The sequence below is a fragment of the Oncorhynchus keta genome, chromosome 23 (assembly GCF_023373465.1).
Source record: "Oncorhynchus keta strain PuntledgeMale-10-30-2019 chromosome 23, Oket_V2, whole genome shotgun sequence".
Classification (NCBI taxonomy): Eukaryota; Metazoa; Chordata; class Actinopteri; order Salmoniformes; family Salmonidae; genus Oncorhynchus; species Oncorhynchus keta.
The window spans coordinates 48,604,878-48,618,272 of NC_068443.1; the positions used below are offsets into that span (position 1 = coordinate 48,604,878).

Here is a 13,395-nt window from a genome sequence, read left to right on the forward strand (position 1 = left end):
ATTATATGGGTTTATTGACCACAATCTACTGAGTTTTTCCAGGTAGAATAGATCTCTCTACAACCCAATCTGTATCCCATGTACAGTCTATTACAGTGTATTGCATTTGGGCTGAAAATTTGCTGGGTTGAATCCCTGAACAGACAAGGTAAAAATCTGTCGATCTGCCCTTAAGTAAGGCAGTTAACCCCCATACAATTAAGGCGGCCCCCTGCACCTCTCAGATTCAGAGGGTTTTGGATTAAATGCAGAAGACACATACATTAACGTTGAATGAAATTCACATGGCAGTTTTGAAATGTAGGCTTTTATTTTGAAGGTTTCCTTATTACCATACAACTACACGTCATAATATGCGTTGCTGGCAGAATACTAGTGGATTGGAGAATATTCCTACTACGGTGTCTCGAGTCGGTCAGTTCGCCATTGTTAGGCGTTTTCATTATTTCCCTTTTCCTCAATGACGATGGGTGATATGATATATGAAGAACTGGAGGATTTGATGCATTTTTCAGTCCACGATTTACCAGGTCGTGGATATGCTGTTATGGAGGAGATCAGAAGGCAAGGGAAACTCTGCGATGTCACCCTGAAGGTATGTGTGGAGTTAGCCTAGTAGCTCGCCAGGCGCACTACAGTAACTTAAATTGAGAAAATAGCCAGCCGGCTAACTAGCTATCAATAGAATTGAGGCAAGCTAGCTAAATAACTTTAGCTAGCTAGCTGCAGAGGCTTCTATTTGTACATATATAAAGCTCTAGCCTAGGTAAGTTATTGGCTAAGCAGCATAGCTAGCTACTGTAGCTACTGACTGTAAATATATGAATGTATACATCGCGATTATCGTGCCAATTGAGTAACGTTAGTTATCTAACACATTTAGCCCTTCCCTTTCACATGTCATAGTAGTTTTATCCACGATTTGGCCGCCCAGCTTGCTAGCAGACTCACCCTACGTCCGGAAGAACCAATACAAGCTTTAGCCAGAGGGAGTTTTACTTCGTTAGTTATTGGGTTGTAGAGAGAACTACTACCTACTTGAAGTCTACGTTAACGTTACTGCCAATGCTGCAAGTTAAACATTTTTTTTCTTTGTTTGTTGCTGTGATGGCGAAGCAGCACACTAATTGGGTGTACGTTTACCTAAAAACGTAAAGGTCATCTTCACTTGACTGTTTGTTTTTTGGGAAACTCACCCCTGGTGCCTAAGCGAGCTATAGTAATGGCCTCTCAAGCAAGACTTGGCCAACTGCTTACTAACGTATACAATACACATCCCTGCTGAATTAGAATAATATAACGTAGCTAGTCAAGTATGCCTTGTTTTCAGACAACTATGGACTTACTGACCATTGTTATCTCAGATTGCGGTATTCTTGAATCAAATTAACATGACTAACCAGCCATTGCCCGCATCTTCACAAACCTCGAGTTGACTGTTAATTGTCCTAAAATCTGTGGCTTTAACACCTGCAGCATCACCTAAACGTTCACATTGCATGTGGTCAGTTGGACCGTTGTCAGGGAACATGGAAACAGCAGTTATATATTCGCTCTTCAGGCTCTCCCACGTGATGCACCTGCCCTATTAATAAGCACCATCATTATGATAAGCTGCTGTGTACTGTCCTGTAGCCTAGATATCTACTGGACCATATTCTGAAGCCCTTGGGAATTTCATCTTTATCTGTAACACATCACCTCCAGCGAGCCTTCACTCTGGCTTCCATTAGTGCACTTTCTCTTTAACAAGACCTGCACTGCATGCCCTACATGAAGGGGACTTCATGCCTCGACCTTGGTATTGGTTAGGCATAACAGTCAGTGAACCCACCTCATGCAAGATGTCTCTTTTGATTTTATAGTTTTTCATATAAAATAAACACACATTTCTCAAATAAGTAGCCCAATGAACAGTGGTAGGAAAAGTACCCAATTGTCATACTTGAGTAAAAGTATATATACACCTTAATACAAAGTTACTAAAGTAAGTCACTCAGTAAAATACTACTTAAGTAAAAGTCTAAAAGTATTTGGTTCTAAATATACTTAAGTATCAAAAGTAAATGTAATTGCAAACATTTCGTAAAAGTGTAAATCATTTCAAATTCCTTCTATTAACGAAAGCAGGCGGCACCATTTTCTTGTTTTTAAAATGTATGGATAGCCAGGGGCACTCTCCAACACTCAGACATCATTTACACAAGGTGCATTTGTGTTTAGTGAGTCCGCCAGATCAGAGGCAGAAGGGATAACCATATGTTGTCTTGATAAGTGCGCGAATTGGACCATTTTCCTGTCCTGCTAAGCATTCACAATGTAGCGAGTATTTTTAGGTGTCACGCAAAATGTATGGAGTAAAAAGTACATTATTTCCTTTAGGAATGTAGTGAAGTAAAAGTTGAAACATATAAATAGTATAGTACAGATACCACAACAAATTACTTAAGTAGTACTTTAAAGTATTTTTACTTAAGTACTTCACACCACTGATAATGAATACAATAGGCTATAGTCTTATGTTAGTGTCGCAAGAGGAAAGCAATGGTTAAAGGTGACATTAAGTTCTGATTACAGTTGAAGTTGGAAGTTTACATACACTCAATTAGTATTTGGTAGCATTGCCTTTAAATGGTTTAACTTGGGTCAAACATTTCAGGTAGCCTTCCACAAGCTTCCACAATAAGTTAGTGTAACGGAGTCTTTTGTGTAGGCCTCCTTGCTCCCAAGGATGAACCAGACTTGTGGAGGTCTATAATTTTTTTTCTGAGGTCTTGGCTGATTTCTTTTGATTTTCCCATGATGTCAAGCACTGAGTTTGAAGGTAGGCCTTGAAATACATACACAGGTACACCTCCAATTGACTCCAATGATGTCAATTCGTCTATCAGAACTTCTAAAGCCGTGACATCATTTTCTGGAATTTTCCAAGCTGTTTCAAGGCACAGTCAATTTAGTGTATGTAAACTTCTGACCAACTGGAATTGTTATACAGTTAATTGTAAGTTAAATAATCTGTCTGTAAACAATTGTTAGAAAAATTACTTGTCATGCACAAAGTAGATGTCCTAATCAACTTGCCGAAACTATAGTTTGTCAACACGAAATTTGTGGAGTGGTTGAAAAATTAGTTTTAATGACTCCATAAGTGTATGTAAACTTCCGACTTCAACTGTATTACAATTCTCTGAAATTAATGCACTTCAGGTGGGCTTGATTTAGCTCGGAGTATGCACCCTTTTGATGCTATTCTGTTTGTTCCATTCTACCGTATGGAACATGTATTTGAGCCATGTCTGGACTAAATCACTTGCTTGTATCGCCCTTACAGGTTGGAGACCACAAGTTCAGCGCCCACAGGATTGTTCTGGCTGCCTCCATCCCTTACTTCCATGCCATGTTTACAAATGACATGGTAGAGTGCAAGCAAGATGAGATTGTAATGCAAGGGATGGACCCTAGGTAAGGCCTCTATAGCCTACTCACTCAGCAGCACAGAGTGGAGGCTGTTATAGCAGCAAAGGTGAAACATCTCCATATTAATGCCCATTTGGAAAGAGATGTTCGAGGGGCAGGTGTATTGGCTGGACCAGAAACAACCCATCACCTTAGCCAATATTAATCATTCTAATAACACGTTTAAAATTGGTTACAACGTTATTATCGTTATTTTGACAATTGACACATTTTCTGCTGATCACCTAACAATGCAAACCATGTTCAACAAAGTAGGCTCAGTGCTTTTTCTGTAAAATGGACCTGTTTTAAAGATGCACTATGCAGAAATTGCTCCGCCATTTCCTGGTTGCAAAAATTCTAATAGTTCACCTAATTTCAGTCAGTGACAAAACAAGCTAGTTTAATGTAGAGAATCATTGCACAATCTAAACCGCTGTGAAATATTGTGTTTTCAGCTGAATATTGTGTTTTCAGCTGAATATTGTGTTTTCAGCTGAATATTGTGTTTTCAGCTGTTTGAAGCTGGTGTTCAAAACCGAAAGTAAAAGATGCAAAAACTAAAAGGAAGACCTGGAAGCATAGAAATAGCACACATAGAACATACAAACCACTTTTTAAACTTGCTTTCAATGAGAACGACAAATCTAACTTTAAATTTGGTCGGGTCACCCAAAAGTTACATATTGCAGCATTAAGTTGATTCGCTCCGCGAAGCACCTGCAACCCAATGAAAATGCATGCGTACCTGTATGAAACAATAAATAAAATGGTATTTGTCACCAGTGAAATGCTTACTTACAAGCCCTTAACCAACAATGCAGTTCAATAAATAGAGTTTAGAAAATATTAACTAAATATGCTAAAGAAAAAAAATCAGATCTATCAAAAAGTAACATGACATTTACATAACAATAACGAGGCTATATACAGTGGGTACCGGTACCGAGTCAATGTGCCAGGGTACAAGGTCATTTGTAAAGTGACTATGCATAGATAATATACAGCGAGTAGCAGCAGTGTAAAAACAAAGGGGGCGGGGGGTTCAATGTAAATAGTCCGTGTGGCCATTTGATTTGTTTAGTTGTTCAGCACTCTTATGGATTTGGGGAAGAAGCTGTTAAGGAGCCTTTTGGTCCTAGACTTGGTGCTCTGGTGTCACTTGCCGTGCGGTAGCAGAGAGAACAGTCTATGACTTGGGTGACTGGAGTCTTTGACAATTTTTAGGTCTTGGATGTCAGGAAGCTTGTCCCCAGTGATGTACTGGGCACTACCCTCTGTATTGCCTTCCGGTCAGATGCCGAGCAGTTACCATACCATGCGGTAATGCAACCGGTCAGGAAGCTCTCGATGGTGCAGCTGTAGAACTTCGGGGGACCCATGCCAAATCTTTTCAGTTTCCTGAGGGGGAATAGGCTCATCATTGTCGGTGATCAGGCCTACCATTGTTGTGTCGTCAGCAAATTTAATGATGGTGTTGGAGTTGTGCTTGGCCAACCAGTCGTAAGTGAACATGGAGTACAGGAGGGGACTAAGCACGCACCCCTGAGGGGCCCCAGTGTTGAGAATCAGCTTGCCTCAAAGCGAGAATACAAGGGAATTAGCTCGTCCGGTAGGCTCGCGTCACTGGGCAGCTCGTGACTGTGTTTCCCTTTCTAGTCTGTAATAGTTTTCAAGTCCAGCCACATCCGACGAGCATCAGAGCCGGTGTAGTAGGATTCAACCTTAGTCCTGTATTGACGCTTTGCCTGTGAGGGTTCGTCTGAGGGCATAGCGGGATTTCTTATAGGTGTCCGCATTCGTGTCCCGCTCCTTGAAAGCCGAAACTCTAGCCTTTAGCTCGGTGCGGATCTTGTCTGTAATCCATGGCTTCTGGTTGGGGTATGTACGTACAGTCACTGTGGGGACGACGTCGTCGTCGATGCATTTATTGATGAAGCCGGTGACTCCTCAATGCCATTGGATGAATCCTGGAACATATTCCAGTCTGTGCGAGCAAAACAGTCCTGTAGCTTCGCGTTCACGTCATCTGACCACTTCTGTATTGAGTCACTGGTACTTCCTGCTTTAGTTTTTCTTGTAAGCAGGAATCAGAAGGATATAATTATGGTCAGATTTTCAAAATGGAGGGCGAGGGATGGCTTTGTATGTGTCTCTGTGTGGAGTAAAGGTGGTCTAGAGTATTTTATTTTATTTTTTCTCTCTCTCTGGTTGCACATGTGACATGCTGGTAGAATTTAGGTCAAACGGATTTGGTTGCCTGCCACTAGGAGAGCCGCTTCTGGATCAACATGTTCTTGTTTGCTTATGCCCGTATACAGCTCGTTGAGTGCGGTCTTAAATCCTACGGCACCAGCTTTGACGCTCGTCGTATGTGACTGGGCTTGAAAACTATTGTGGACTGTGGTGGTAAATAGACAGCTATGAATAATACCTATGTGAACTCTCATGGTAGATTGGTCTACAGCTTATCATGAGTTATTCTATCTCAGGCGGTCAATACCTCGAGACTTCATTAATATTAGGCCTTGCGCACCAGCAGTTATTGACAAATAGACACACACCCCCACCCCTCGTCTTACCAGACGTAGCTGCTCTGTCGTGCCAAAAAATGGAGAAGCCAGCCAACTCTATATTATCTGTGTCGTTATTCAGCCAAGTCTCGGTGGAACATAAGATATTACCGTTAATATCCCGTTGGTAGGATAGACTTGGTTGTACATCGTCCAGTTTGTTTTCCAATGACTGCACGTTGGCCAATAATACAGAGGGTAGTGGTGGTTTACTCACTCGCTGACTATTTCTCACAAGGCACCCAGACCCCCGCCCCCTGTATTTCCATATTTTCTTCACGTGAATGACGGTGATTTGGGCCTTGTCTCCAGGAAGCAGTATATCCTTCGGACTCATTAAATAAAATATCTTTACCAGTTCGATGCGAGTAATCGCTGCTTTGATGTCCACAAGCTCTTTTCGGTCATAAGAGATGGTAGCAGCAACATTATGTACAAATTAGTTTTAAAAATTGCGAAAAAACAAACAAAATAGCAGAGTTGGTCAAGGGCCTGTAAAACAGCACCATTTATAATTATTACAATCCATTTATTAAGTCTCTGGATTCATACCCCCGCACACTGACTCGGTACCAGTACTCCCTGTATATATAGTTTATTTGGTTAATATTTTCTTAACTCTTCTTTAGGGTTGCACATTTTGGGGAATATTCCGAGGTGGAAACTATTAATACCATTTAAATGTCGATGTTTTTTGCATTGGATAGATTTACAATATCATATGGAGACAAACATAAACCTTTTACCTTATCATGAGTAGACATAATTACAAGTGATTAAATCCTTCCAATAGAAATAAAAAAAAAGATTTAGTTATGAATTTAACTTGAATTACATGAATTGACTTTCACCTGAGATGATTTCACTGAACAACAAAAGAAAAGGAATATTGAATGATCCCCATTGATTCATCGCATCTCCCAAAAACATTTTCAACATACATCTGTAAAATAATAGTCGAGAAACTATAGCTTTGTTTGTCTTCAGGCTTCCGTGTCTTCTCCCTGGACCTCCTCAATGTTCACTTCTTGAACATCAGACTCTGAGGCCTCATCTTTACTGTCACTTTCCAACCTGGATGGCTTGTTGTCAGGCTCAAATTTGCCTGGATGGCCACCAATCTTTCAACCTTTATTGGTCAGCCTGTTGCGCGCTTTGGTGTGTGTGTTCCCAAACAAGGACCGGTTGCACTCTGAGGCGGCTCATGTTGGTGTGATTTGGAGGATGATGGAGGCAACAGGGGAAAGAACCTCAGCTCCACAAAGTCCCTTCCACCAGGTGGCTGATGAGATATGTTGGCATTACTGCTATATTGCATCTCCAAATCCCTTGCTTGGAAGTGTACATCGCCAGACTGCCAAGAACCTTGCCCTCATCGAGACCAAGGTGGTGAGACACGGTATTGATGACACCATAGGCCTTGTTGATCTCTGCACCAGACATGATGCTCTTGCCAGCATACTTGGGGTCCAACATGTACGCTGTGGCATGTATGGGCTTCAGGCAGAAGTCTTCACACTTTTTGATGTATTTCAGAACTGCTGTTTCCTCTGCTTGGAGTAACAGTGAAGTGGGCAGGGCAGTATGGATTTATTCTCTTACATCTGCAAGCAGAGTCTGAACTTAATACAGGATGGCATTGTCTCCCTCAATCCGTGCAATGGCTACTGCTGTGGATTTCAGAAGTTTTAAGCTGCTTACCACTCTCTCCCAAAATACATCTTCCAGGAGGATCCTCTTGATGGGGCTGTCCATATCGGCAGACTGTGATATGGCCATGACTCCTCCCCCTCCAGGAGACTGTCAAACATGATGACAACACCACTCCAACGGGTGACCTGTTGCACCCTCTACAACCACTGTGATCATTATTGTTTGACCATGCTGGTCATCTATGAACATTTGAACATCTTGTTAATGTTCTGTTATAATCTCTACCCCGCACAGCTAGAACAGGACTGGCCACCCCTCATAGCCTGCTTCCTCTCTTGGTTTCTTCCTAGGATCCGGCCTTTCTAGGGAGTTTCTCCTAGCCACTGTGCTTCTTTCTTTGCTTTTCTTTGCTTGCTGTTTGGGGTTTTAGGCTGGGTTTCTGTACAGCATTTTGTGACATCAGCTGATGTAAGAAGGGCTTTATAAATACATTTGATTGATTGTTGAACTCTTCATCCAGCAAATTAGTAAATAAAGCATGTCTGGTTGGAGGGGTGTATGCTAGGCGAAGAACATTCAGAAATCTCTTCCAATACACATTGTCTGTGAGCATCAGAGTTGAACCAGTTGCATACACAGCTCGAGCAAGACCATCAGCATTTCTCTGACTACGTGAGCGCTGAGGAAACTTTATGCACTTGGCTAGATGATTCTGCATCTTTGTTGCATTCTTCACATATGATTTGGCACAATATTTGCAAATGTACACAGCTTTTCCTTCTACATTAGCTGCAGTGCAATGTCTCCACACATCAGATGGTGCCTGTGGCATTTTCCTGTAAAGATTAGAAGAAAAAAATATAAATTCCATGTACAGATATATAGTTAAGCAGTTAGATTAAACAACTACTTTGTAAGATACATTTTAAAAAATGAAACATGTATGGAAACAGGTGAATTAACACTCCTCAGTTTGCAGGCTCAAGCAAGCTAAAACCCACATGGTTGCAAAAAACAACTAGCAGAAATTGGTAACAAGTTAGAAATGATTTAAACACACTTTACTGTAGGCTACTATTTACTAGTTAACCTGTAGTGACGCCCAGCCCGCGAACGGGACCATTCAAATTAAATCGTTTACCTTTGAACTTCGGATGTTTTCACTCACGAGACTCCCAGGTAGACAGCCAAATTTCATTTTTCCCAAAAATATTATTTTTGTAGGTGAAATAGCTCCGTTTGTTTTTCACGTTTGGCTGAGAAATCGCCTGGAAATTGTGGTCACCACAACGCCGAAAAATATTCCAAATTAGCTCCATAATATCGACAAACATGGCAAACGTTGTTTAGAATCCATCCTCAAGGTGTTTTTCTAATATCTATTCGATAATATATCAGTCGGGACAATTCATTTTTCACTCTGACCGATTGGAGTAATGGCTACCTCTGTATTTATTGGATTTTTCTCAGGCTTTCGTCTGCAACATCAGTTTTGTTATACTCACAAACAATATCTTTACAGTTTTGGAAATGTTAGTGTGTTTTCTATCCAAATCTGTCAATTATATGCATATTCTAGCATCTTTTCCTGACAAAATATCCCATTTAAAACGGGAACGTTTTTTCTCCAAAAATGAAAATACTGCCCCCTATCACCAAGAGGTTAACAAAAAATCATGTATGTCATATCAAATATATTCACCCCACCCTGTATTGTAACCAAAACTTACCAGAAAGCATGTAGTCCTTGGCTCAGACAGTGTAGTAGTGTGGGCTCAATAGCATCTCATTAGTGTGCAAGATCTTGAGAATCAGCTGTGCGTGTGATGGAAGAATGTACTGTGCATGCAGAGGGTTGCAATTCCATTGAATTGGGGATTGTTTAACTAAAATATGCCACAAGACCTAGAATTGCCTTGTGTATCCCACAAAAAAAGGTTCACTGTTATAAGCTAACTTTTTGATGAATTTAAGCAAAATTCCCGGGCTTAACTTCCCATGGAAAATTTGAGGTAAATTTGAGGAAATTTACCGGCAGGTTTCCGACCCTTTGCACCCTTACTCTTCTTGAACTGCGCTGGTGGTTAAGTGCTTGAAAGTAAGCATTTTATGGTATGGTCTACACTTACCCACTATTATTTATATTCTTTTACGTATTATATCATTTACGTATTTACGAGTGTACTATAGAATTAGAATAACATTCCATTTCCATGATTCCATGATGTACTATAGAATTAGAATAACATTCCATTTCCATGATTCCAACAGTTCACCCAAGTGTTTTGATATAAATCGCAAGTCAAATTGCAAGTTCAACATTTGGTTAAAAATAAGGCCTTTTTTTTTACCCATATTGTGCAACCCTACGTAGCAGTGTAGATATTCTCAAATGAGTGCAGAAATGCAGGAAATGATTTTTGTTTGAAGTTGAATTGAACAGTATAAAACAATCAGAATGGAGAAAGACTCATTGAAATCACTTACAATATATGTGTTGCCTCGCTAGGGTCACGCACTACTCATAAATCTAATTGTGTACTTTTAATCAAAAACATAAAATATTGTCAAATACCGCCCGTACTGTAACAAATTTGGAAAATACCGTGATATATTTTGGCCATATCGCCCAGCTCTGTTTCACACAATTGTAGTCATTGGGCTTCCAGATAGCTTTGCAGGTGCATCGAAGAGGGAATGAACTTCAAAAATGACCATTTTATAGATATTAGGTATTTACTTTATTTACAGCAGTGCAGCTGTAAATTAGGGGTTTGGCCGGTGGGGCTTTACTTGGCTCATCTAGCTCCCGTCACGAGTTGAAAAGTGTTTCCTCTGACACATTGGTGCCGCTGGCTTCCTGGTTAAGCTGGTGGGTGTTAAAGGAGGTTTGAAGGTTCATGTTTCAGAGGACGCATGACTCCACCTTCACCTCTCCGGAGCCCGGAGGGAAGTTGCAGCGACGAGAGAAAAGGCGGGTAAAAGACAACAACAACAAAAACATGCTTATTTACTCTTTCATCTGACTGCTCAATCCACTGTCTAATAAGCCCAGCTAGGCAATTTAGAAACTTGATCTCCACTATAAAAAGCAGACATTATCTCACATTTCTTTTAAACTAATATTTAGTTTTCAACAGCGGAGATATGTATAAACCCTGCTGTCTGTCTCTCCGACAATTGAAACATTGTTTCAATATTCAAATTCCATTCCATAGTAATGAACGTGCCCTGGGAGTTGGGATGAGACTGACAGGAAGGCAGCTTTTCTCAGCCCATCAAAATCATGAATCAGTCAAATTTTTATGGTTATACATGGTTGAAGTCGGAAGTTGACATACACTTAGGTTGGAGTCATTAAAATTCGATTTTCAACCACTGCACACATTTCTTGTTAACAAACTATAGTTTTGGCAAGTCGGGTAGGACATCTACTTTGTGCATGGCACAAGTCATTTTTCCAACAATTGTTTACAGACAGATTATTTCACTTAGAATTCACTGTATCATAATTCCAGTGGGTCAGAAGTTTACATACACTAAGTTGACTGTGCCTTGAAACAGCTTGGAAAATTCCAGAAAATGATGTCATGGCATTAGAAGTTCTGATAGACTAATTGACATCATTGGAGTCAATTGGAGGTGTACCTGTGAATGTATTTCAAGGCCTACCTTCAAACTCAGTGCTTGACATCATGGGAAAATGTTTAAAAAATCAGCCAAGACTTCATAAAAACTATTGTAGACCTCCACAAGTCTGGTTCATCCTTGGGAGCAATTTCCAAACGCCTGAAGGTACCACGTTCATCTGTACAAACAATAGTACACAAGTATAAACACCATAGGAGCATGCAGCCGTCATATCGCTCTGGAAGGAGACTCGTACTGTCTCCTAGAGATGAACGTACCTTTGTGCAAAAAGTGCAACGCAATCCCTGAACAACAGCAAAGGACCCTTGTGAAGATGCTGGAGGAAACCGGTACAAAAGTATCTGTATCCACAGTAAAACGAGTCCTATATCGACACAACCTGACCGCTCAGCAAGGAAGAGGCCACTGCTCCAAAACCGGCATAAAAAAGCCAGACTACGGTTTGCAACTGCACATGGGGACAAAGATGGTACTTTTTGGAGAAATGTCCTCTGGTCTGATGAAACAAAAATAGAACTGTTTGTCCATAATGACCATCATTATGTTTGGAATAAAATGGGGGAGGCTTGCAAGCCGTGAAGCACAGGGGTGGCAGCATCATGTTGTGGGGGTGCTTTGCTGCAGGTGGGACTGGTGTACTTCACAAAATAGATGGCATCATGAGGTAAGTATGTGGATATATTGACGCAAATTCTCAAGACCATCAGTCAGGAAGTTAAAGCTTGGTCGCAAATGGTTCTTCCAATTGGACAATGACCCCAAGTATACTTCCAAAGTTGTGGCAAAATGGCTTAAGGACAACCGAGTCACGGTATTGGAGTGGCCATCACAAAGCCCTGACCTCAATCCCATGGAAAATTTGTTGGCAGAACTGAAAAAGCTGGTCTGAGCAAGGAGGCCCACAAACCTGACTTACACCAGCTCTGCCAGGAGGAATAGGCCAAAATTCACCCAACTTATTGTGGGAAGCTTGTGGAAGGCTACCCAAAACGTTTAACCCGAGTTAAACAATTTAAAGGCAGTGCTACCAAATACTAAGTGGTTGTATGTTAACTTCTGACCCAGTGGGAACGTGATGAAAATAAATCATTCTCTCTACTATTATTCTGACATTTCACATTCTTAAAATAACGTGGTGATCCGAACTGACCTAAGACAGGGAATTTGTACTAGGATTAAATATCAGGAGTTGTGAAAAACTGAGTTTAAATAGATTTTGCGAAGTTGTATGTAAACTTCCGACTTCAACTGTATATATAAATTATTGTGCAAAATGATCAATAGAAAACAACAGGTAAAACAAAACAGTGCAGCTAGTGTCTTTCCAGCTTCAGTTTGAAGTTGTTTTGTTGGCTAGCTCTCGAACAGCAGTGTCCTGACGAGAGCACATTTTCTACACCAGGTGAAATCACGCCTCATTAGCTCATTGTTATGGATGTATCCAAATATCATTAGAAAACAAATGCCAATGCAGCTACTTTGTTGTTATTCTGACTGCACTGTTTGACGTAATTGTCAGTTAGCTGTAGTTGGCTCGCTAGCAATCGAGGGATAAGAATGTTGCCAGCCAGTATGGCAATGGAATATTTAGAACAAACGACTTGGTTGCGTCCATAGATACAGATCAAAAAGACTGAACAACCTGGTTGCATCTTCGGCAACCGAACCAATAGAACGAACGACTAGCCGACTTTGGAAGCAACCCTTGATTTGTGTCGGGACTGTTTCTTCTGGAAGGAAGAAATTGTATTAGTAACCTGTTGTATAAAATTGATAATGCCTTCAAAGCTGGTGTTTGGAGGATATTTTGGCACAGTACGTCGGCCCTTGACATCGTCTCGAGCATAACACTCTTGCCAATATATCCTCCAAACACCGGCTTTTGGCATTATCACTTCGTTATTCTATGGCTGCTTGTGACACCTACATAAGTGTCAACCCACATTTATTCAAATTCGTTTTTTCCTTGCCAAGAAATGTCCTTTCGTTTTGAAAGTTTGTTTCTTAAATCCTTTTTTATTGTTGTAATGATTTCATGTTATTTTTCATCAATATTTGAAAT

The 13,395-nt window shown here is 40.6% G+C and overlaps 1 protein-coding gene across 1 annotated transcript in view; it reads left to right on the forward strand.

The window, feature by feature from the left end:
* Nucleotides 1–380: 380 nt before the first annotated feature.
* Nucleotides 381–13,395, forward strand: part of klhl18 (kelch-like family member 18) — a 54,580-nt gene continuing 41,565 nt past the window's right edge. Inside the window, exons 1-2 of the mRNA XM_035800584.2 lie at nt 381–595; nt 3,332–3,462. Of these exons, the coding sequence (XP_035656477.1) occupies nt 461–595; nt 3,332–3,462 (266 nt within the window). The 5' untranslated portion in view covers nt 381–460. The remainder of the gene's footprint in view (nt 596–3,331; nt 3,463–13,395) is intronic.